The sequence below is a fragment of the Monodelphis domestica genome, chromosome 7 (assembly GCF_027887165.1).
Source record: "Monodelphis domestica isolate mMonDom1 chromosome 7, mMonDom1.pri, whole genome shotgun sequence".
In the NCBI taxonomy this organism is placed as follows: domain Eukaryota; kingdom Metazoa; phylum Chordata; class Mammalia; order Didelphimorphia; family Didelphidae; genus Monodelphis; species Monodelphis domestica.
In genome coordinates this window covers 288,702,607-288,727,961 of record NC_077233.1, presented here as the reverse complement: position 1 = coordinate 288,727,961, position 25,355 = coordinate 288,702,607, and the positions used below count along the sequence as shown (strand labels likewise).

The following is a 25,355-nucleotide window of genomic DNA, read 5'->3' as shown; positions in this document are numbered from 1 at the left end:
TCTCCGGCACAGTTCTGGGATGGTCTTGAGTGATGTTACAGAGTACTAAATGGGAAATCAGAGGAGAAAGGAAATATATACATATATGTACACACACACACACATATATATAAAATGATAACAAAAAGATAGGCTAGTTTATTTGCTCAAATACTATCACAAATCTGGATAACAATAGTGATACATATTTCCTTGTAGAGAGAGATTCAGATCACTTGAATGATTTGGCAGAATTTGGGGTGCAATTAAAAACACAGAAGTGAATGGAGAAACAAAAGAGATTTCAGTAGTTTGCCTTCATTTCACTCTAGAGTGTGGCCGGTATACCGGGTCTCTGTGTGTCAAGTTTCCACAGAAAATAACAACAATCAAAAGGTCAATTGGGAAACTTTTAAGAGTCACTTTAAGTAAAATGCCCAATAAAGAATTAGGGTTCCTTATGGAGGATAATGGATAATCTGGATATCTGTCGTTGTGTGGGTTTCCTATCCTGTCCTGCTATACTTGTGAGAGAAACTCCACTACAAAACAAAACAAAGCAGAAACAAAACCCCCAAATCCCTCTTCAATAAATGGAGGTTGAGGAGAACTAGCATCTATTTCAACTCTTTCATAAAGCACATGAAGTTGACAAGAAAGAACTTTCATATTTTCCAGTAGGGATATGATATGCAAGAGCCTGATTGCAATTCAATTCAATTATTTTTAAAAACATCCATATTCAAAGAACTATGCTAGGTGCTGGGCACACACAGAGATGAACTAAAACACAGCTTCCACCTTCAAGAAGCTTCTAATCTAATGGAAGTGGGATATGAGAAACATACATGAATAAGACAAGACAATATAAGAAATGCAAAGGAGAGATTAAAACAACATACTTGGAGGAGGGACTGTCACTTTTTGATGGGGAGGGGGAGAGAGAGAGAGAGAGAAAGAGAGAGAGACAGATAGAGAGACAGAGACAGAGACAGAGAGACAGAGACAGAGAGAGAGAGAGAGAGACAGAGAGAGAGACAGAGACAGAGAGACAGAGACAGAGACAGAGAGACAGAGACAGAGACAGAGAGAGACAGAGAGAGAGAGACAGAGAGACAGAGACAGAGACAGAGACAGAGAGACAGAGAGACAGAGAGAGACAGAGACAGAGACAGAGAGACAGAGACAGAGAGACAGAGAGAGAATGAAGAAAGGCTTCCAAAAGGAGAATGAAACTAATTTTAGTATTACAAGATTAACTTTCCACCAAATAGAAATGCAAACTGGAGTGGAATCTTTATTACAGCCATAAGAGATAATGTCAGCAAAAGCCCAGAAACAGAAGAGATGAGATCATTAAGTAAGGGTCACAGAAAAAAGTACAGAGCAGTAGTGCATGGTTAGTCACTGCTCATAGGGGTTGAGGTATCTGTTTATTGACCTTAGAACATTTGAGAAGTCTGTTGTCTTCTGAGGACATACATCTGAGCCATAACAAATAACCACTCAAGACTTATCAAAACAGATGATTAGTACCGATTTCTGGTGATTCATCTGGGCACACTCGATACTGCCAGAAGGAACACAAAAAGTACTGCCAAAAATTACAAAGCGTTGGGGAAGGAACTAAAGAGCATTAAGGGCACAGGTTGTTATGTTCCTCATTGCAGTCCTTTGAAGGAAAGGGTGCTGAAAAGGAAAAAAAGTGACTCAGAAAATGAACATTTGTAAATAAGGTGGTATCTGGGAATAGCTTTTGGATTATTAGACATGACTTAGAACACTGGGATGACAAACTCCTGGTCAGGGGCAGAGTACAACCCCCCTGAATCCCCCCCCAAAAAAAACCTGGTAAATTTTTTTTTAGTTTTTTTTTCCAGGTATTTTGCAAATCTATTCAAAAAGGCTTGAGACTAAAAAAGGACTGGGGGTGGGGAAGTTGACTGTATATTTGGCAAGATACCATAGAGAATTGGTTATTTGGTAGTTTATTGTCTATACTCAAAGAAGACCAAAATGGGGCACAAATAGCCCAATGACCATTTGGGATGGAGATGTCTCTGCATTTATGCATCTCACATTTCTCTTGAGCTCCTGAAATTCGGCATTGCTTATAGAGCACAGCACCTTCTTTGAAGCAGGCATGCAGTTCAAGATAGCCCTGTGCCAGTGTCTCCCAGGTCACCCAATCAGTACTAAAGTTCTTCAGAGAGACCTTGAGAGTGTTCTTGGATTGCTTCTTCTGGCCTCCAGGTAAGACTTTGCCTTGGGTTAGCTCTTTATAAAATGGTCTTTTAGGCCAATGTACTTTTGATGTTTGTATAATGTGGCCAGCTCAAGAGGTGTACACAGAGTAAAGGCTCAATGCTTGGCAGTTCGGTGTGAGAAAGGGCCTCAGGGACCAGAACCTTATCTCTCCAGGTGACCTGCAAAGCCTTTTTCTAAGACAATTCCAACGGAAGCAATTCAGGTTTCTGGCACAGCACTGGGAAGATTGTCCAGGTTTAATAGGCATACAACAATGAGGTCAGCACAGCAGTTCTGGAGACCTTACATATGACAAGCAGTCCATCACCTCTTCTCTCCCACACATTCTTTCAGAGTGTCCCAAACATTGAGGTAGCTCTGGTAATGCTTACCCAGATTGTCATCATCTATGCGCACATTCCTAGAAATACTGCCAAGGTAAGTCAGCTTATCCACAGCATTAACAATTTTCAGTTTGCTCTAACTGATGATTCCAGGGGTGGATGGTGCAGTCGTGGCTTGTGGGGAGCCTTTGTTTTCTTGGGGTTCAATCGTAAGGCCAAAATGAGCTCAAGCAGCGGAGAACAGATTCTCTGTTGCATCTCATCTCAGACACTAGCTTGAGTGCACGGTCAATTGTGAACAAAAAGGGAGGCACTAACTACCCCTCAACTGGCCTTTTCAAATGAAACCATTTACATCAGTGTTGTAGGTGACTTTGATGCTCTTTTCATCGGCACATCATGCATGGGAGCAAGCACAGAAACTTGTGTCAATTCACTGGGGACTAGGAAAGCATGAGAGCTTTCTCCATCGAGAGCAAGTGAAATGAAGAATATCCGCTGAGACACCCCAAAGATCACAGGAGACAATCCCCAAAGACTATAATGGTAAAATCTGTGGCCTCACATTTCTACATGGGGGTACCGAAAGGTTAGTCCGTAAACTAGAGGACCCAATACAAGAGGACACATTGGATCTCACAGGACAAGTAAGTATCACTGAGGCTTAAGGGGCTGAATGCAACTCAGGACAGGAGAGCAGCTATTAAAGGGTATTCCTATTCAAAGACACAGCACAGGTAAAATGGCATTGTATATTTAGAAAGCATCCTCATGAGGAACCCTAGGAACAAAAGAGAAGCACGGTGAACAGCATTTGGGTGAAAATCAAGGGAAAGAAATGATTATTTTATATCATTAAAACTGAGACAGAAACAATAGAGGAGAAGTTTTGAAAATAAGCTGACAAGGCTGGTCCAGAAGAGTAATACAGAAGTGACAGAAGACTTCAATTAGCCAGACATCTGCTAAATCTCTCTTCCTCTCTCCTCTCCTCTTTCCTCCTCTCTCTCTCTCTCTCTCTCTCTCTCTCTCTCTCTCTCTCTCTCTCTCTCTCTCTCTCTCTCTCTCTCTCCTCTTTCTCCTCCCTCACTCTCTCCTCCCTTCCTCCCTCTCTCATCTCCTCCCTCCCTCCTCACCCCCCACTTCCCCAGTATCCCTAAGGAATATTGATGCAAGAATTTTAAATTAAATACTAGCTATGATGAAAAGTGACAACATAAAGAAGGTAGAGCTACTTGAGTCTTCTTTTGCTGTAGCGTTCATTTTCACTTCCAGGAAGAATTGTCGTCATACTGAAAGCAGCTCAACAAAAATGGCTAACAGGAAATTGCTACCTAAAATAAGTAAGTTAGTTGGAAAATATCCGTCTTAGCTGAATTCAAGTCATCCAGCCTAGAAGTATTAAAAGAACAGGTGGGTGTGGTTGGAGAGCCACCACATCTTTTATTTTTTCATTTAAATATCTATTTTTCACTTTTAAAATTATTTAACTTTGTAGGAGCCACTGTCTTAAATTTTTAATTTTTTATTCATTTTGTTTTTGTAGAGCCATGGTCAATGATATTTGGAAGAAGGAAAAATAGGAACCATGTTACACCCTGGGGAAGGACTAGTTCTGTCCTGATTTACCTTTTAAAAAGAGATCAGTCTGCAAATTATAGGTTAGTGAGCTCTATTTCAAAGTATTGTTAAAGAGCTGATGAGAAAAATTCTAGAAATGAAGCAAGGATTAAAAAGACCCACATGGCTTTCTCAGAAACAGGTCATGCCAGAAAATTCTTATTTCCTTTTTTGACAGATTTGCGAAACTGTTGTCATGACAGCTTACCTGGATTTTAGAAACCTATTTTACAGTGCACTCCATGCTGTTCTTATGAAAATATAATAATGTGTTGCATGATAAACGGTATCTCTCCACATTTTTCACAGCTGGATTCAGATTTTGTTGAATGGCCAGACTTGAAGAATCATTATTGCTGGTTCAATGTCAAATTGGCTAGAGACCTCCAATCAAATCATTGTGGGAGCTGTTTTTGGCTCTGTGCTTTTAAATCAGTGACTTGGGTACAGATGATGTGCTCATCAAATTTGCCGATGACACAAATCTGGGAGGGTAGTTAACACAGTGGCCAAAATTGAAAAGATCTTGACAGTCTTAAGCATTATGTCGAAGCTAAGAAGATGAAACTCAGTAGGGACAGATGTAAAATCTTCTACTTGGTTTTGAAAAATCAACTTTACAGCATAGGATGGGGGAAGCATGGTTAGAAAGCAGTTTGAAAAATGTGTTGGAGTTTTAATGAGCTCAATGAATTAACAGTGTGTCAAGGACAAAGAAAGCAATGAAGTCTTGAGTTCAGTAATGGATGATAGTTTTGGTAATAAAAGAATAATATTGTCTATATGCCCAACCCAAGTCAGACTTGGTCTGAAACGTTTTGTTGTGGTCAGGGGACCACAGCTTAAGAAGAACTGTCATAAAAATGAAATAGAATGTCCTAGGAAGGGGTGGGGTCCCCATCTGTGGAGGTCTTCAAGCAAAAGTGGAGCATTTGTGGATATATTACAGCTAGAATTTCTTTTTTAGCTTTTGTTCAACTATTTAACCACTAAAGTCTCTTTCAATTCTGAAACTCTGATTCTGTGAAGAGGACAGCCACAGAGCATAGGCAATAGTCTAGATGTTTAGAGTAAGTGATGCATAATATGGAATAAACTATGGAAGAACTCTAGAAAGTTGGAAACATTCGGTACAGGTACTCAAATTTCAGAAGAATTATTTTCTACTTTATTCCTTATCTAATAGGGAGCCCCTGAATTTTTAAGCAAAAGAGTGACATAATCTGATCTATTCACTAAGTAGACTGTTTTAGCAATAAGGGGGATAACTGGAAGTAGTGAGATTCAGATTTCAGAGGTGAAAGGTGATGAAGGCAGAAGGTGTGGAGAGGAGAGAATGAATAGAGAGCTATTTCTGAAGGCAAATCAACAAGATTTGAGAATTGGAAGGAAATGAGTGATGAGGAAGAGCCAGGCGTTGAATAAGACCGAGACGTGGAGCCTGAGTAGCTAGAAGGATGGTGGCATAATCAACAAAGTTAGAGAAATTGGAGACTCAATGAATTTTTCGAGATAAAATGAAGAGTTCAGTTTTGGAAGTTGAGAATTTGAGCTATTGGCAGCACATCCAGGAACAGATACCCATTAGGAAAGTTGACAAAATATGATTTACACTGATATTGGAAATAAATATTTGGGAGTCATTTACACTAATTTCAGAAGCAAATTATTTCTTTTGATGGTAGCAAAATCTTAAAATTAAATGAATGGAAACTGCTTTATGAATTTAAGATGATTATTGTTCCCTAAGAATTAACAAATATTTGGAATTGAGGAAAAAGTATGAAAGCTTGTGAGACCTGATAGAATGTTTAGTAAATATGTAATAGAATTATAAATGGAAATCACATAAAGAAACAATAGTGAAAGACTTCATACTTCAGAGAAATTCAATGATCAATATCAACTTTGGAGTCTGAACTATAAAATATATCTTTTCCCTTTTGAAAAATGGTTGGGAATATGGATATGCTGTCAGGCACAATCATTTGTTTTTCTTAATTGTACTTGTTAGTTATAAGGAAAGTTTCTAATGGAGGGTATTTTGGTAATATAGTAGCAAAGGAAAAAACAAATCTTTTTTTTTTTAGGCACTCTTGTTCTTAAAAAACCCTGGGGGGAAAAACCACCAACTCTAAATGAAAAATAACTAGAATAATGGCTTAGAATTAATAAGACATATATAATAGATAGTTAGATAGAGGGTGTTGTCCCAAAATAAAAGTAATTATAATTTTTATATTTGCATTATGATCTATGAGGATTAGAGCTAACATAAATCAGTTAAAATCAAAGATATATAGATGAAGAATTTATAAAATAGGAAAGAAATTGTTACAATGAACTATGTATATGATGAAGAAACTAAAACTTGTTTTTAAATTCAGAGAATTTCTCAGTTCAATCATTCACATGGTTTAATCCATAAAAACATAGTTTTCCATAAAAACCTCAAGACTGTCACAAATATTATTTTTCATGAATACACATGTAAATTGCCATATTTTCAGAAGTCAATAGCTCTTATTTAAAAAGGGAGAGAGAAGGTGTGGCATTGGATAAAAGGAAAACATCCCGTCTTAAAGAATAATGACTGAAGAAGATCCTTAGGAATACTGCAATTGCCCTAGAGTTTGAAGAAGATCAAATAACAAACTCTTGAAAGAAATGTCCCACAGTTTTTCAGTACATTAGTAGGAGCCAACAAATTGCTTGGACTAGTGTTGCTGTTCCTCTCAGTTCACCAACTTCATGTTACAAGCAAATTAAATTTCAATATCTTCTCCGGCATAAAAATGAAATCTCAAGTGACTAATTATAGAAATGGCTCCCATCTCTTTGATGCAATAGGATTATCCTTTGTACAAGCATTGCACAAAGACCTCATAGATCCCAATTTAAATACACACAGATATAGGCATCTTAAATATAAGCATACTTGAAACGAATCATTATTTTCCTCATCTTATAAAGTATTTGCATTGACATTTCAATAATACAGTTACAGAAGGTATTTTTGTTTTACCTATTACACATCTTATGCTTTCAGAAGAAGAACCAGGTCCCGAAGGACTAGAGTAACTTCCTGAGACCAGCTGGTACAGGTTAAATAATTATAGTCTGTAATTAAATTATAAGTAGGAATTTGTACTTCATTGCCATATGTTACAAAGTATTTACCTTTTTCTCCTCTTTTTTCTATTCTTGAAAGAAAAATCCAGGACTAGGTATGGCTAAAATTGCGTTCAAATATTGTTAAAGGCTAGAAATTTTACCATATTTAATCCTAAAGCTCATTACTAGCACATCGTCTACAAGAGCATTTAGTTACATTCTGAAGTGAAGAAGAGGAGGAACTAAAAAAAAAAGTGTATTATTCATTGGAGTGAATTTTCAAATCAGAAAGTTAGTCACGCCCCAAAGTTTAGCATCCTAACTCTCACAGCATCAAGAATACCGTTCTATTATTCATAAGACAATTGGAATTACTTCGAGAACTGTCCAGCACTCAACCATGCTTAAGATATTCGTTCCAGTCCCAGAGACAATGGCTTACCTATCTGTACCCACCTGACTTCAAATCTAATATGTCTACCCACTACATAGAATCTTTTTATTTCCATGCCCACCAAACTTGCCTGCCCCAATTAATGGTATCCTTTGTACTGTGAAGTATAAAAGGAAGGCATGCAAGAATTTGGGGATTCAGAGACATTTCCTCATCTCATGACACCCCATTTCATTGCTTTCAGAAAACTTTTGTAAAATGTTTCCATTGACAACAGCCTCTTCAACGTACCTAATTCGCCCTTATTTCCCATGAGTCTCTGATAAATAGTCATTATTTTCATCTTCATCCAAATTCTACCCATTCTCCAAAGTCCAAATTATCTAACCTTCCCTAGAATTCTTGCCTGACTATTCTAGTCCTCACGGAGTTTTTCCTTCTACAGGAAAATTCTATTTCTACAGAATGGACACTATGTCACACAGTTGAACATTTAACATTCTATATTGTATTTTTTGCAATTGTTTTCCTGTACTTTTTATTCCTAAGCTAGATTTTAAATTGCTTTAGGGAAGAAAGCTATGTTTTATCTAATATGTATCCTTCCCAGCGCCTAGCACAACTGATCACCTGGTTGGGACAGAATAAGTACTTGTTGACCACTATATACTAATATGTGTTTGCTGATTGACTGACTAATACATTCTCCCAGTGTGAAACTGAGATTGGTAAGATTTGGACCAAACAAAATAAAAATTAATGAACATTTATTAAATGTTTACTACATGTCAGGCACTAGGCTAAACCCTGGAGATACAAAAACAAGCAAAAGACAGTCCCTATCCTAAAGGAGCCTATAATCTCCTGGGGGAGAGAACCACTATAGACAAAGCAAGCTATGTAAAGGTTAAATAGGAAATAATTACCAGAGAGAATACACTGTAATTCCAGGGAAGAGGGGGGAGGAAAGGCTTCTTATAGGACTGGAATTTTAGTTGGGACTCAATAGAAGCCAGAGAGTTCCATAGTTAGATGAGAAGTGAGAGCATTCCAGGTGTGAGAACATTTCCCTATTCTGGTGGACAGCCAGAGAGAAGGCCAAGAGTTAAGAGACAGAATGTCTTGCTTGTGTCACTGGATCAAAGGGTATATGGAGAGGAGTTAGTGTAGTAAGAAGTCTGCAAAGTTGAGAGAGGACTAGATTATAAAGGGCTTTGAATGCCAAACAGAGTACTTTGCATTTGCACTTGGAGGCCATATGAAACCACTGAATGGGGTGGGGGTGATGTGAGTAGACTTGAGTTTTAGGGACAGGATTTTAGTGACTGCATGGAGCAGGATTAGAGTGGGGAGACACTGGATTGGTGGCAGTGTCAAAGGAGAGACATGGTCAGAAGATGTTGCAAAGGTGAAATCGGCAGGCCTTAACAACAGCTTGGATGGAGTGGTGAGAGGTAGACAGTAAGGAATCTAGGACCATTCCTGGGTTGTAAGCCTAAGGGTGTACAAAGGAGTTTGAAAAATGCAAGAAGATGCAAGACCAGACATTGCATTGGGAACACCAAGAACCTGGGACGGGGCAAGAAGAGACAGTACCTGAAAAAAGCAGTCATCAGTTGGTACTGAGCTCCTTAGGAGACAGCAGCTGTGCCCTGCTTTCTGCTCTCAAGACACTGAGAGGGTAGCTGCTTTTGGTATTCCTTGGGTGGGCCAAGGAAAAACCTTTCAGTTCCCTCTCTGCGGCTGTCTTGAGGTACCTGCCTGCTTCCTGCTCTTCACACCACAAAGAGAAACTGGATTTATTCTGGAGGTGCTGACATCTTTCTCTGGATCAAAGGAGGACTCATAGGGAGAATCCCTTAGGGCTCTGGATTGGCTTTCCCTTACCAAATCCCTCTCCATTTTAACTACCTTTTTAGTAGTCAGATCAAGTTAGATTAGAAATCTTAATAAATTAATATTGGGGTGGATAATAGTAAGTTGGTCCCTCATCCCTTGTCTTTCTGTTGCCTTTTTGTTAATAAAACTGTTGATATAACCATGTGATCCCTTCCTTAAAATCTTCCCTTCCCCCAAATCCCCTGATTTCAAAGGGCTGGGAGGATGATATTGCCCTCTAGTAATAGGGGCAGTAGCAGATTTGGAGGGTTTAAGGGGAGAGATATGTGGCCTTTTTTAGATCTATTCATTTTAAGATGTCTACTCATCATCCAGTATGAAATGTCTGAAAGGCAGTTGGAGACGCGAGTTTGGAGATCAGCAAGGAAATAAGGCAGGAAAAGAGGATCTGGGAATCTTCATATATATAAAGATGGTAATTTAATCCATGGAAGCTGATAAGATCACCAAGAGAAGTAGCATAGAAGGAGAAGACTCAGGACAGAAAAGAGAAAAGAAAGTCCTGGGGAAGATGATAATTTGTAAGGAATTCAAGAATTTATTTAAAGATACCTCAAATCAAGAACAATTATATGATGAACAAATAAAAAGAAAAGCATTCATTAAGTACTGGAGACATAGACAGAGAAGCCCGGCAGTCCCTGCTATCTGGGAGCTCACGTTCTAATGGAGGAGACAGCATATTTAAGATATTTTAGCAGCAAGGAAGAGGGAAAAGCCCAGTGGTACCCAGAGTACAGAAGCAAGGCATATTAGAGAAGCTATCTTCTTGTGTCATTTTCATTGGTAAAACACCATATCTTTATGATACTGGATCATTTGACAGTGCTAAGACTTTGTTGGTGTGGCTTTCTTTGGAGGAATTCAAGAGTTGTGGCTTCTAAAGAGGAGAGGGCTATGGCATCTGTAGAAGTGATCTCAAAGTCAAGACTCCAAAAGGGTGGCCTTCTTGCATCATGGCTGGCCTTGCTAGACCCAGGAGGAGTGGTCTGGGAGGCATTGATATTCCCAAGGCTTGTGGACTTTCCTTCCTGCCGACAGGAGTGGCAATGGGGGTGATATTGGGGATGGTGGACCTGTTGCCACAAAGTATGAGTTCTTAGACTTTTTTTGTGTCAAGGACTCCTTTGGCAGTTGGGTCAATCCTATTGACTCCTTTTCAGAAAAAAATGTTTTTGAAGGGTTCCAGGTATGAACGAATCCTGAAGGTATAAAAGATGTATTCAAATGCTGATTCTAATGAGCAAAGTGCTCATGGACCAGACTTATGGACATGTTTCTAATATTTCACATCACTGATTGCTGAGTCCTTACATTTAGATGGGACTAAATTTGGTTGTTCTTACAAGTCAAACCTCTTCTGTTATCTCTTGTGTGTAAGCTCACAGACAAGCTTTTGTATAAGCTTAGAGTCCTTTGGAATATCCAAGATCCACACCTGCATTCCTAAAACAAGCCTGGTGCCAGCTTTCTAGAAAGAAGAAGAGTCCTGGCCTAGATACCTGGTGACCTATTGTGTGATCACCTGCCCTTCTGGCTTTGTAACTGAACTGTTAAAACTTTTCATGTACCAAATGGGTGAAGCACACCCTGCCCCCCCCCCCCACCTAGTACAACTACTCTTAAGAAACAGATCAGCTCCCTCTCCCTGACCATCGTAGTAGGGGCTGACAAGCTGAATGTGAACCTGATGACTCCTGTGTCTCTTTGTCTATTTTCTCACTTCATGTTCTCCCTACCTTACTCCTTAAGCCTTCCACCCATACTCCCTCCGTTCCCAGCTTCCCTTTCAGGCGCTCAAGCCACACAAGGATATCTTGTAGCTGCAGGATGGTTACAGTTTTTAAATCCACAAAAGGAACATAATTATACTGAAATGGAAAAATGCATTTTCCTCAGATGAGGACATGCAGCTGAATAGAAATCCCAACAGGTTAGTCTATTAATACATGTCTGACACGTGTTGGATATTTGTCATTCTCTAGACCCGGGGCCAAGAAGAAAACAATTGGGCAAAATTTGTTTGGAAAACATTTCAATGTTTTCAATGATGCCACACAGATTTCCACGATAAAAGAGAATTTAATACGAGCATATATGCAAATTCTATAATTATGAATCATATAACAATTCAAGATTTTAGCCAGACATAGTGACCCATGTCTATAATTCCAGCCACCAGGGAGGCTGAGGCTAGCAAATATTTTGATTTCAAGAGTTCTGAAACACAAAAGGCTCTATCAATTGAGTATTTATACCAAGTATGACATTTATTTAGTGACCCTCAAGATGGAGAGAGGAAGGTTGCCAAAGAAGGGGCAAATCAGCCTAGGTCAGAAGCTGGTCAAAGCTCTCTTGATGATGAGGCCAGAAAGTAACCCATGCTTCTAGACTAAGTGGCATGAGGAAACTTTTCCTTTAAAAATATATTATTTTGGTTGAATTAAAAATAGAAATAACCCAAAAGGTAATGGAATGATATACTGTAGGAATAACCAGGCTATAGCATAGTAGGCAGGAAAATATATGCATAAATTCAGCATAATAATTACTAAATACATGAACAAGAAGCAACTTGGTATAGTAGATATTGATCTAGCTTTAAATTTAAGAAGCCCAAGTCTTGATTCTAACATATACTGAATATGTGACCATATGCAAACCCTGAACCTCTCTATGCCCTAGTCATCTCTCTAAAGCTAAAAATTAGAAATAAGTTGCTAATCTTCATCAGAGGAGAGAGTTTAAGTTCTCTGTACTGATGAAATTACAATCTGGAATTTTTTTTAAAAAGACTAGAAAAAGAAGTCCTAGCAAGTAATGAGAACAGGAAATAATAAGTAGCCAATCTGAAAAGTAGAATTATTCTTAGCATAATAAAGAACCTTGAAATATACTGTGCTACAGGGCTTATAGGAAAACATGACCAAGAATAGACAAAAGATGTAAAGATGTGAATGTTACAGTCTTCAGAAGAGAAAGTAAGTGATTACATGGATGAACTCCCCAATCTTTGAAATACTATAAGAAAGCAAATATTCCCAAAAGGCAAGTCATATGAATTTTTTGCTTTCTCGGTGCATATATCATTTTTTCATACTTTTAGCCCATTAAGTGTGCAATAGTATTGTGTCTAAAAAGCAATGCACATACCTTAATTTAAAAATACTTGATTGCTAAAAAAATTCTATCATCTGAGCCTTCATTGAGTTGTAATCTTTTTGCTGGTGTGGAATCTTGCTTCAAGGTTGATCACTAATGGCTGATCAGGGTGATAATTGTTGAAGGCTGGAGTGATTGTTGTAATTTCTTAAAGTAATTCCTCAAGCATGAATTTATTCTTTAATCTTGAACACTTAGTGCCATTGTAGGGTTATTAATTGGCCTAATCTCAATACTGTTATATCTTAGGAAATAAAAAGGCTCGGGGAATGGGACAGAGACCAGGCAACTATAGGTTGGTGGAGTAGTCAGAACATACACATTTATCAATTAAGTTTGTCATCTTATATGGTCTTGGTTCATGGTGACTAAACAGATAAAATGGTAATATTGAAGATCATGGATCACAGATTACCATAACAGATGTAATTATGGTAAAAAATTTGAAATATTGTGAGAATTGCCAAAATGTGACAGACACAATGGCGACCACATGATGTTGGGAAAACAGCACTGATAGATGCTCAACAAAGGGTAGCTACAAACTTTCAATTTGTAAAAAAAAAAAAAAGCAATATCTGCAAAATGCAATAAGACAAGTCATGCCTATATGACCAATTTACACATTAAAAGCCCTGCCTTCTACCCTGCTTTTAACTCTTCAGGCAGGTATCTTTTTTCTCACTTTTTTAAGCTTTCATTTTACTCTAACCAGATTCTGCCAAATACTCTCCCAACTCCCTTTATTCTAGTCAAGATTTTATAGTCATTACATCAAGGTGTGAATACTAATGGAGTTGTTGGTGGGTAGGAAGGAAAGATAGTAGAGCAGAAGGCTCATTCTTTCTCAACAGGTTATGTTGGCTTCTTCTCTAGTCTTTCCTGAAGCAAGATAGTCATCATCCCAGAAGTGACTCTTTAGCTAAGCTCTAAAAACTGTACACATTTCATAGAACATAAGAAAATCATGCATACCTGAATAAGTGAGTCAGTCTTGTAACAGTGCCATTCAAAATAGCATTTATAGCTGGGATTCACAAGTGCAATGACTTATTTTAAGAAATTCTGCGTAGAGACCTGGACACTCTAGCTATTCTTTAGGACTATAAATCTTTGGCCCATATTCCCCCTAACTAGAGCCAGTTGGGTGAATGTGCAGACATTACTCAAATGGAAATGAGCCACATAATCTTAAGAACCAAAAATTCCAAGCAGCTAGAGCCCTTTAAACATGTGAAGGTCCCATCAGATTTCTGAAAGAACAATAACCAAAGTCATCCAAATAACTATTCTAAGGTTCATGAATTCCTCCTACACAACATTCCAACAGGCAGACACAACAACAGGAGTGCAGTAAGAAGACAAGATTAGGAGCGGCAGCATTGAAAGGTGGAGCAAATGAGATTTTTAGAAATGATTAAATTATTTTTATAACTTGACATAGTGCGTGTGTGTGTGTGTGTGTGTGTGTGTGTGTGTGTGTGTGTGTGTGTGTGTTTTCTCTGGCTACACAAGCTAAGTGACCTAGCCTTGGATTTCACAGAATCATAGATTTAGAGCTGGAAGGGGCCCCTGAATCCAACACCCTCATTCTACAGAAAAGAAAATTGAAACCCAGCAAGAGTGATTTCATCCAAAGCCATAAAGGTTGTAAGCTGTATAGCTGGGATTCAAACTTGGGTGCTTTGGCACCAAATCTACTTTCCATTGCTACTTACTACTTCCCTTTAGATGAAGTAAAAATAAAACAAAGCAAAAGCTCTTTTACTCCCTAATTCTCATGTAATATACTCTAATGGTAAGCACAACCCTTTAAAAATGACTGTTTTCTATTTAGATATATGTAGAAGAAATAAGACTTTTAAGCTAATCATGACTCAGTTTCTCCCTTATATCATGGATGCTCCTTAAGAATTGGTAACTTTTTTCATTAATTTATTCATTCAATAAGTTTTTACTGAGCACCTATTCTATGCAAGATATTGTGAAGGGAATATAAAGATGACTTATACAAGTTCCCTACACATGGTTGCTATTAATACCTTATCTTAACCTCTGGCTCTATGACGTATTTCCATTCTCCAAGTTTATCTCTTCCCATTTTATTTTACTTGTCGCCAATCTAGCCTTTAACCCATATCCTGTAACTTCACCATTTCTCTGTTGGATTCCTTTGTCCCCTTTGTCTTCTTCAATGTTCATTTTCCTTATGACTAAGGAAACTTAAAAATCATTTCCAATGCCAGCACTTGCATGAGGTCTTTCCTGATTCCTCCTTACCACTTGCTCACTTCCATTATCTTGTATTTATTTGGTACCTAGTTTGTATATACTTGAGTATGAATCAGATTCCATAAGGAAAGGAACTTTTAAAATTTTGGTATTTATATCACCAGTATCCATCGTAGAATAAATGCTTTTTGATCAAGTGGCCCACCTCTTATTGAGTCACTAGAGAAACCCACCAAATTATTAAAAATCAGGATTGGCCAAATGGAAAAGGAGGTTAAAAACATTGACTGAAGAAAATAATTCCTGAAAAATTACAATTGAGCAACTAGAAGTTAATGAGACATTAAGAAACAACAAAACAAAATAAAACGAATAAAAATATTAGAAAATGTGAAATTAAAAAAATAACTGGAATAAGGAAGCAAAACCAAAAAAATCCTCATATATATCAAATATTTATAATAGCATGTTTTGTGGTAACAAAGAACAGGAAAAAAAGTAGATATCAATAATTGGGGGATGACTAACAAACTGTATGACTTAAATGTCATAAATCATACTCATAAAATACTACAAAAATAAGGAATATCATTTTGAATATATTAATCTTTTTTGCTGATGCTTAAGTTTTCTTCTTCTATTGAAAACTATTTTTTGTTCTTTGAGATAGTTCTTTGGAAATATAAAGAGAGAGAGATACAGGGAGACAATTTGAAAATAAAATATATCAATATAAATTCACATAAAAAAAGAAATATGGTGGCTTTCTTGTCCCAAAGCACTTTAACAGACATTTAAATTTTTAAAAGAATCAACCATTTTTTCCTGGTGATTATGAAGATGCATTTCATAAAAATTTCCCCCTGAAGGTTGCATATTGGTGCATATTTTTTCTTAAAAAATTGAATACTCTATAAATAAACCAGTACTAGGACATCTCATACAGAACTGATGAAACAGAATAATGTACAAAAAATTCAAAAATAATATTTTTGTTATATTTCCTAATTTAAAAATACTTGTCCTGAAAATGAAACAGAAAAAAGTAAACCCATGTCTAGTAAATACTTTAATATTCTATAGGATCAATTCTTATTTTATCTTAATTAATTAACTATTTCTAAACATGAATGGATAAGGAACCCATTTACCTTGGACAAATATATGTTCTCATTTCTCTATATAATTTCCTCACATGGTAACCTCATTGGCACCTAATGGATCAGAAATGACTCCCAGAACTATCAGCCCTAATTTCCCTCTCAAGCTCCAGGCCCATATCATAAAATGTCTTTTGGACTTTTCAGTCTGGATGTCTCAACATGACCAAATCAGAATTTATTTTTCCCCAAAACCTTACTTTCTCATGAACTTCCTTTCTCCCCTTTAGATGCATACATAGAATTTTGGTGGGCTGGTACTACAGGTGATGGTGATCAATAGCTGAGAATCAACCATGTTCCTCATCCGCTGAAAATTGATGGGAGTACTGAATGGGGCATTGGCATATCCCTTTCCAAATCCCCTCAACTATATGTTTTTAGCTGAAAGATTTTATTATTATTAGAGTGCTGGGAAATCTTCTCTGGTTCTTCTTACTGCCTACCATGGGAAGAAACAGGAAGAAAAAAAATCATCTGTTCTTCCTAAGCTGCCAATAAAAAAGCAGCCAAATGTTTATCACCTTGACTATGATAATTTTAATTTTTACATAATTCCTATTGTTTAACCTATAAAAAAGAACACGCCCCTTACTCCACCCTGGGGAGGGAAGTAGCACTCCCACTGGACTGCTAGGCAGGGGAGTTGGTGATGTAGTCAGACTTTGGGAGAGGAAGAGGCAAGGGGCATAAGCACTCTGCTCCTCTCTAATTATGTGCCTCACTGTGAGCTATGATTCCCTCAAACCTAGCTCCTCTCCTACCTGAGTGAAGCAGAAATTGAAGGGACCTTGAAATTTCAAAGTACACCCTCTTTAGCCATTATTCAAGGAACCAGGAAGCCATTTCACATGCAATGCTTAATTGAAAGAGAAAGGAAGAGAAAGGTGCACAGAAAAAAGAAAAAAGCCCCTATTTACAGGGGAAACCCCTTATTTATAGAAAATATAACCCTCAGGTTAAATGACATCATTCTTATACATTCACCCCATCACTGTTCCAGCCTTCCTGAAGGGGGTAGCTTCCAAATTAGCCTTTTTAGCAAATGGTCAAGGGTTCATTTTAAAAATAGTTTTGTCTTTATTTATTGTTTTATTTTGATATTTTAAAATCTGTCTTAAAAGTTTGTCTTGTTTTATGGTTTTTTTTTGTCTATGATGATATTCTCCCTCTCTTAATCCTACCATTATCTCTAGATATTTTATTTTATATATTTGTATATATTTTTTATTTTCTCTACTCTGAGCAGGCTATTGAATGGATTTTCCAATTTACTCTTATTTTATAGATCTTAAAAAAATACCCCTTTCTGGTTATTCTTTGTACCATGTATAGTTGGGGTAACATCAAAATCTTGATTTTTAACATTTTTATTTTAATATTGTTTTGGGACAGTTGTTTTGTATAGGAGCAATTCTTTCTCCTGTAATTAATCCATTGTTATCCTGGAAATGTTATTTATGCAAAATGTTTTCCTAGATTGCTATTAATACACTTCTATTGATGAAGTGATGAGCTAGAGTATATGTTTGAATGTCTATTATTTTGAAATTATTTTCCACTGGTAACAACTGGCATATTTGTTTGCTATTTCTTTTCCATGTATTCATTGCAAATGGGATCTGATATGATTGTGATAAACTTGGTCCATTTGTTACTTAAGTTGGCATTTTAAACCTAGAGTAGTGGTAGTCTCTCGGTGATCGAGAATTGTAAAATTGAGATTTGAACTGTGGACTCTATTCCCCAGGAGTCCTTGCTAGCTCCCAGAATGCACTCTAATCTCACTGAATTCTCACCTGGGACGAGAACAAAATTTTACTTAAAGGGCCTTCCCCGTAGGCGGGGCTCTCTTTTTTTGGACTTCCATTTTGGAGCAGACTCGGCTCTTTCCATAATGTAGGTGAGGTCTTGTCTAGGCCTCTGTGGCCTACACACCACGTGTTTGTAATCCTGTATTTTCGTTAATCCTTATTCTTCAATAAACCTCTAAAAATATATAATTCTCCTTGCAGAGAGAAACTAATTTCTACCTGCCTCAGATGCCTCAGTCTGCCCTAAATTTTAAGCTTTACAGAATGTCGAGTGTCTTTGTGCAGTTTCATCTCCGGTGTACCCTCCTGTGGCTTTGGAGTCCACAGGCTGAGGCGCACAGTCTGTAGCACACGGGGCCTGGGGCGCCAGTTGTGACGGGAGGTGCGGTTGGGGCCTTGTGTCGGCGTTCACGCGCAGCGGCAAGACGTCAGCGTCGCTCAAAATTAAACCTAGAGTAATTTCTTCCAAAGTTGGGTATTGAGTTTGTTGTTTCACTATAGTTTCATAGGTGTCGAGTTGGGCTGAGGTCTCCAGATAAAAATCCAGCTTCAGAGAATTGTTCAGGTCGCGGTTTTTCCTCACGGTCTAGGTCGCAGCTATGATCTTTTTCTTCCACTTTTGTTTCACTTTTCAGACTGCATGTTTCATAAGTCTCGGCCTGGGTGTTCCGTCCAGAGTGAGGGCGGTCTGGCCCACAGAACTCACAGATTCTGGTGGGAGCGGTGGTCTGTCGTACCTGGTTCACTTGCTTAATAGACAAGTCTCTGGATGACCAGCACAAACCCTAAAATTGAGGAAATTGGCAGTTCTCAGCAAAATGTCCTACTAAGTAATGAAAAATGAAACGAGCATCGTTTGGGATCTTCAGCCTCTTGAAACTCCCCCTTGAATTCCATGACGACCCTCTTACTTATGTAGCTATTATTACCTTCTCTATATGAATGAGACGGCTGCGAAAAAGAGAAATCAAAGAACTTCCTGAGGATCACACCACCATTATCATTTCTGGGGCAGAACCTCTGATCTACTCAGAAACTCTCCTTTATACCACACTGACCTCGAAATCAGTCGAGATAACCCTTAAAATCCACAGTCCCCATTTTTGTTACAGCTGATCTTGCCCAGACGATCCGTCTCGTGTGCAATACTGTTGATCTAAAAATGGTGATTTTCTGATCTCAAATATGAAGCGTGCACATCCCAGTAACGTTCAGTATCTATCAGGTGAACAGCATTCCTGAGAGGGACGTGTGTGTAGACTTCATTGATTTGAAATACGTCTTTAAAAACTGTGAAAAGCTAGTTTTGGCCACCTTTTGAACCTTCCTGTCTCAGTACATCCTTCTCTCCCCACAATGGATGGGCAGGGCTGTTGCATACTCTTCTGCCTTTTGGGCTGGAAGGGATCCAGGAACATCTACTTTAAACTCTTCATGGTGGGGTGAGGAGACCGTGTAGCTTTGGAACGGCTGTCCACCCCTTCTGCTGTTTTCTGTGTTATGTCTCAGAAGGTGAAAACCCGATCATTTTATGGTTGTGGCGCCCCATTACACAACCTGTATTGTAATTAAAACAAGAAATGGACTCACGGCCACAAGGCAGGAAGGCATTACACGTAAGTAAGGTCGAGACCACGTGCAAAAAGGATTAGGACTGGAAAGCGCGAGACAAGCGTTAGACGAGCGAGTGTGTCTTCCTTCCTGAACATATTTTTCAAATGAAATGTGCGTTTTCCTTCCCTAGAACAACACTTAATGAGGAAAAGGGCTTCTGTTTTGTCAGCAATAGAGGCTCGTGGAGTCCTCAAAAGAAAAGCGTGTCTACCAAGACGTTCCTTTTACTTCTACCACACTGAACCGAAGGTGAATTCCTTTGCGTTTTTCAGTTTGGGTAACGGATTGCTCCCTGTGTAACCAGACAAACAGAGGCACGCACTTGCTTCGGCTCGGATTTAGAAGAGATCATTAGAAGTCATTTCTGGTCCTTTTCCCATAAAGTTCTGAGACACAATCAAGCATGATGGTGGCCCATTCGTCAGCCACTCTTGAATGTTGAACCCAAGCGTCGAGGGGCAATTATGAATTGATGAGCAGGTTGACCCACATCGAGTTCTTTTGCCAAGATGTCAGACTCAATAGACATTTGCAATCTTCTTAAAGGGCTGTATTGTTCTTCACATCACTGTTTGTGAGGCCAGTGTGCCGAGCCTCTCGAAATGAACCTTTTCTTCTTTGATACAAGCTTTGTGTTTTTACGTATAGACATTGTGTCTTCCTAATAGAATGTAAACTGCCTGAGAGTAGTGATCATTCCATTTTTCTCTCATCATTCCTAGCAGCTCGTACAGGGTCTGGGTTACTGCAATTACGGCATGTTTGTGGATTGAATTCCTGAAAGGAAGTAACATCCCTGGACCTCCGGAAGGGAAGTAAATGTGGCACAGTTGGTAGTGAAATGTACTCTCTGAAATAAACATTTTTAAGACTTTAGATGACGTCATTATGAAGTGGAATAACAGACTAAACGTGAAATAATAATGGTTAGCATTTCAAAGACTGAGATGGGTGGAAGAAGAAGGTAAAGCAGGCACAGTGACTCGGTCTGGATAAACACAGATATCTTGGACAGTCCTCTGTGTAAGTTTGGTGGGGCTGAAGGAAAGTGGAGGGGACAGAAAGCCTGTTTCCCTTCTTTTATGGAAAGACCTGTGTGTGTGTGTTGGCAAATGAAGGCTTCTCCTCTTCATCAGGAGATTGTCAGGGCCAGGCGTCCAAACAAAGTGGTGGGGAAAGGGTTGGGGTAGAGAACGGGGGCACCGCCACCTCGCCAACAGGGGCATCTGCTCATTTTCACTTCTGCAAATAGTTGTCAGATCAGCAAGTCTATCGAGGTGGCGTCCATGGAGCGTCAAGGGAGGATCTCTCCTGAGAGGCTCTTGCAGCCCCTTTCAGAGCTGCTCAGCCACCTCTGGAGAGTGTCTGCCTCCCACCCAAACCTAGTTTGTGGCTGTAAGGAGCTCCAGATATGGAGTACTTCTGGATAAAGGCCAAGCAGGTGTGTTTCACAAAATTGTAGATGCAAAACGTATGTACTTCACATAGAGGAACCTAGCTAGTGTGGTGCGTGGAGTGTTAGCCTTGAGGTCTGGAACGTTTGAGTTCAAATACTGACTCAGTTTTTGTTGTTGGACCTTCCTTTTGGAAGAAGATCAATGAGTTGAGTGATATTTTTTGTTGGGGTTTTTTTTGCCAGGGCTGATTTTTTTTTTAACTATTGCCTTCCATCTTAGAGTCAGAGTGGTAAGGGCTAGGCAGTGGTGGTTAAGTGACTTGCTCAGGGTCACACAGCTGGGAAGTGTCTGAGGCCACATTTGAACCCAGGACCTCCATCTCTAGGCCTATTAGATCTTTTTTATTAGATCTGGGATAAGTCAAAGATATCTATTGTTATGACTTTTGCTTGATATAGTTCTAGAAAAGCTAGCTATACTAATATAAGGAAGAAAAAAATTGGGAAAATAAGCATGAACCAAAAGAAAAAATGATCATTTTGCTTATACCATGGTCTAAGTAAAACATTTAACTAAACAATTAATTGAAAAATTAATAATCATCAAAGGATAAGGTAAACAAAGCCATAAAAATAATTGGCCTTTGTCATTATGTATTATAATAATTAGGCAGCTAAAGGGCCAAGTACTAGGCCTGGAGTCAGGAAGACCTGAGTTCAAATCTGGCCTCAGACACTTATTATCTGTGTAACCTTTGGTAAATCACAACTACTGTTAGTCTTAATCCGTTGGAAAAGGAAATGGCAAACCACTTGAATATCTTTGCCAAGAAAACCCCATGGACAGTGTTGACACCATGTGGTCCAAAGAGTTGGATGTAAAGTGAGATAAGAAAAACCAGAGAAATAAGATATGTAATGATCAACAAAATATAAATAGAAGTAACAGCAATAAAACAACAGAACCTAAAAGCTGCAATGGTCAAGTTTGACCCCCAAAAAGAGATATGAGAAGGCATCTTCCTCCAATTATTTACAGTAATGAGGATGTCAAACACTGCACATAATATTAGACTTTTGATATGGTCCTTAGTTTTCTGGAATTAAAAAAAAAAAGTTTTGTTCTGTTTTGTAAATGATGACTTTCTTAGGGAGGGAGAGTGAAATGATACATTTAGTAATAGAGGAAGTGTGAAAACAAGAGATATGAATAAAGTTTATTTAAAAGAAGATGTAGGGAGGTCAGAATTCTCTTTCATGGATAGTGAAGATGTGATTTTTGCATTGGCTGAGAGTTTCAACTAGATTACCTATAAAGACCCTTCCATATCTAAGATTCTTTGATTTTAAAAGTACTTTCTATCAAAAATCCTTAAGATTATATTTGAAGAATTTATAATTTATATACTACAAAAGAAATGGTGGTTAATAAAATTATTATACTTACCGATATCTCATCACTAAAATCGATTTCATCCAAATCAAGATATTCAGGGGCTTCCATTATTCCACTATGAACATTTTGGGCAGGTTAGAATGCTTAGAAATCCCTGTTTTAAAAGAGGAACAGAAAAGAAATAAAAGAAAAAAGTTAGCCACTTAACCAGAAGAAACCAATCCAATACAGGAATGAAACAAAAATTATCAAATAATTAAAATAACCCACCATGAACCCAGAAAATAGTTTAGAAAGTAAACCTCTTTCCTTATTTACAGAGATATATAATAGTGGATATTTTACCAGACTTGATTTATATGCTCATTAGTTTTTCTGAACTAATGTTTTTATCTCTTCTTTTGTAGAATCCTACAGATCACAGAAAAAGTCTACACACATGGGCTTCCTAAGAAATGTCATTCAGAATCTCAAAAATAAGTCTTCCAATCCCATTTAGGACTGAACAGAGGAAAGTTTAGACCACCAGTAGCAACAAATGGAGAGCACTTTTTTCCCCAGAGAAATGATTTTTATGTGTTTCAATGACTTTTTCTTACCCTATATCTCCATTCTTCTACTTAAGAAAGTCCAGAACAAAGTAGACAAACTGTACCTATTCTGGGAGATTTTTTTCTCTTCTTTCTGCTTATCTCTATTAGTTTTATTGCCAAGTTCAAGTGGTGAAACTTATTTGTTGCTAAGTATTTCTTTGATTTTACTTATTTCATTTAATCAATAGCCATTTATTAAGTGCCTGCTAGAAGACAAACATTGTGTTAACTGTTGGGCACAATTTACATGTTTGTACTTTAATTATGGTTCTCATAGATAAATATGATTTTGTTTTAATTTTGTTTTGAATGTGTCTTTGCTGTAGACAGTATGGATGCCAGTTGCTATCTGACCTCAAAGATTTAACTGGCTAGGAAGCTTTCCAGACTGGGGAGTAGTGCCAGTTGCCTTGTAGTTCAGAGATTTTTTTATGAACTTTTAATAATATGAATTAATAAGCATTCCAAAAATATCATGGGTAGAGGACAAATATATGAGCCTATATAACTTATATAATCCTTGGCCTGGGCTAAATAAAATCACAAGCTAATCATTAGTAGCAAGATCTCCTGGAATGGAGGTACCTGAAGCTAGGCAAGGTTTCCACTCTCCCACAATTGGAGGAGAGAGTAGGAGTGAGTCCAGAGGGAAAATATAATCAACTGTGCTATAATCTGTGTTTGTAAAGTATGAATTTGTCCCAAAGGGACTAATATATTAGGTATCATTTTAAGCATTATGTGAATTTCAAGTTTGCTTCAAATGTCATAAAAAATTTTGTAGAATGTAGTATTCATTTATATATATATATATATATATATATATATATACACATATATATATTATTTATCACTTTGGTTTTAGTCAGTAGATATTGCTACTGGCTAGGGGTTAAAATCAAAGTCAGGGGGTGAAAACAAAATATTTGGGTGTAGTGTCCCTTTTGAAGAGCCTTTTAATCCAATCAAGTCCTCTAGGCCAAAAGGAGACAGAAAACAAAGCCTTTTACCTGAGGCTAAGGCTGTTTTTGTTTGATTTGGGAGGGGTCACAAATCTTCTCTCCTTCCCCTTCAGAGTAAAGCCATTTCTCTCTTTGAGCAAAGCCTCCACTTTTCCTAGCTGGCCTCACCAAGTTTTTTACTTCTCACTTAATTTTAAAAAGTAGAGACATGGGAATTAGAGAAAAAAAAAAGAGAGAAAAAGAAAGTAGATCTCCAGGAGCAGGACTTTCTCCAGGTCTTTCTCACCACTAGTTAAGAGTAATCTAGTCAGCTAGTATTGTCAGTGAAGGTTGGCTTATTGGGTTGTTTGTTCCCTGAGGGAAGGGAGATTTGGAAATAGCTTCCCTGGCTAAGACTTCAGGGTCCTGCTGCTTAAGGCTAAAAAACAAAACAAAACAAAACAGCTGTGTTCAATTCAAATTAAGGAGAAAAGAGAAAAAATGTTTTATATTCACCTGATCTCACAGCTGTGTTTTGAACTGATGAGTTAAGTGTTGAAAAGACTGACTTGAAGAGGTAATAAAAAGAGAAAGAGGAAAGAAAGGTTTCACAGAGATTTGAGGGTACTGGTCCCTACCTTCATGGATTAGCCAGACTGTTAAGGGTAAAAATTAGGGGTTATTGACTGAAAATATTATACTAGTGGTAGCCAGGGATTAATTCAATCCTAATAAATTACTCAAGTTAATTTGGAATTTTTATGGTGGTTTTAATTACAATAGAAGGAAGAAATTAAGAAGAAGAGAGGAAAGGGAAATTGGACTGCTCTGGAAAGCCAGATAGGAATTTGGAGGTCAAAGAAAGGAGGAAAGGAGGAATCAGTCACCAAGGTGGCTCAGGGAAGACACCTCACCTAACCCACACTACAGAGATTCTCCCAGTCACCTCACAGGCAAGCCAAACATGCCAAACCACTGCCAGGAGTTCCCAAACTCTGAGTGAGAGCCCAGCGACAGGAAGTGATGCAAAATATATAGACCATTCTTTACATCACTTCTTGTGTCTCACATGTACCAATGGTAGCTTAAGCTGGACTTAAGACAGCCCAGGGGGAGTCTATCAGTTGTTTCTTATTTGTCACTTGCTAGCACATGTTGGTCATAGGTCATCCTACTCACAGTTAATCCTTAAATGGGGTGTAAACATTCCTGGTTGCTAGAATTTCTAAAGATTAAGCTGGGTTAAGTAAAAGTAAAATTCACACTTCCACAATAATCAATGAAAATGTCGAAAACTCTACCTCTTTACAATAACTCATAAGTTCTAACCCTTCTGAGCCCACTTCCAGAAGCAAACTTGAGGTCTTTGTCAAAGTAAAGGGTTGCATTTATTGGATATCATCTTTTGATGCAGTGGGGATTGTGGGCATAGGAAGCTTGGTCTGTACCA

At 38.0% G+C, this 25,355-nt stretch overlaps 1 protein-coding gene across 6 annotated transcripts in view; it reads right to left on the bottom strand.

The window, feature by feature from the left end:
- SNCAIP (synuclein alpha interacting protein) overlaps positions 1–25,355 on the bottom strand; it is a 222,024-nt gene that overhangs the window by 97,940 nt on the left and 98,729 nt on the right. For 5 of the 6 annotated variants that reach the window (XM_007497827.3, XM_007497829.3, XM_056804502.1 and 2 more), the window contains 2 exons: positions 22,423–22,525; positions 1–45 (listed from right to left, as the gene is read on the bottom strand). The exon at positions 1–45 is cut by the window's left edge and continues 28 nt beyond it. In XM_007497827.3, coding sequence (XP_007497889.2) covers positions 1–45; positions 22,423–22,479 — 102 coding nt within the window. In that variant the 5' untranslated portion in view covers positions 22,480–22,525. Of the gene's footprint in view, positions 46–22,422; positions 22,526–25,355 lie in introns of those variants that run through there. The other variant, XM_056804503.1, reaches the window with a different exon arrangement.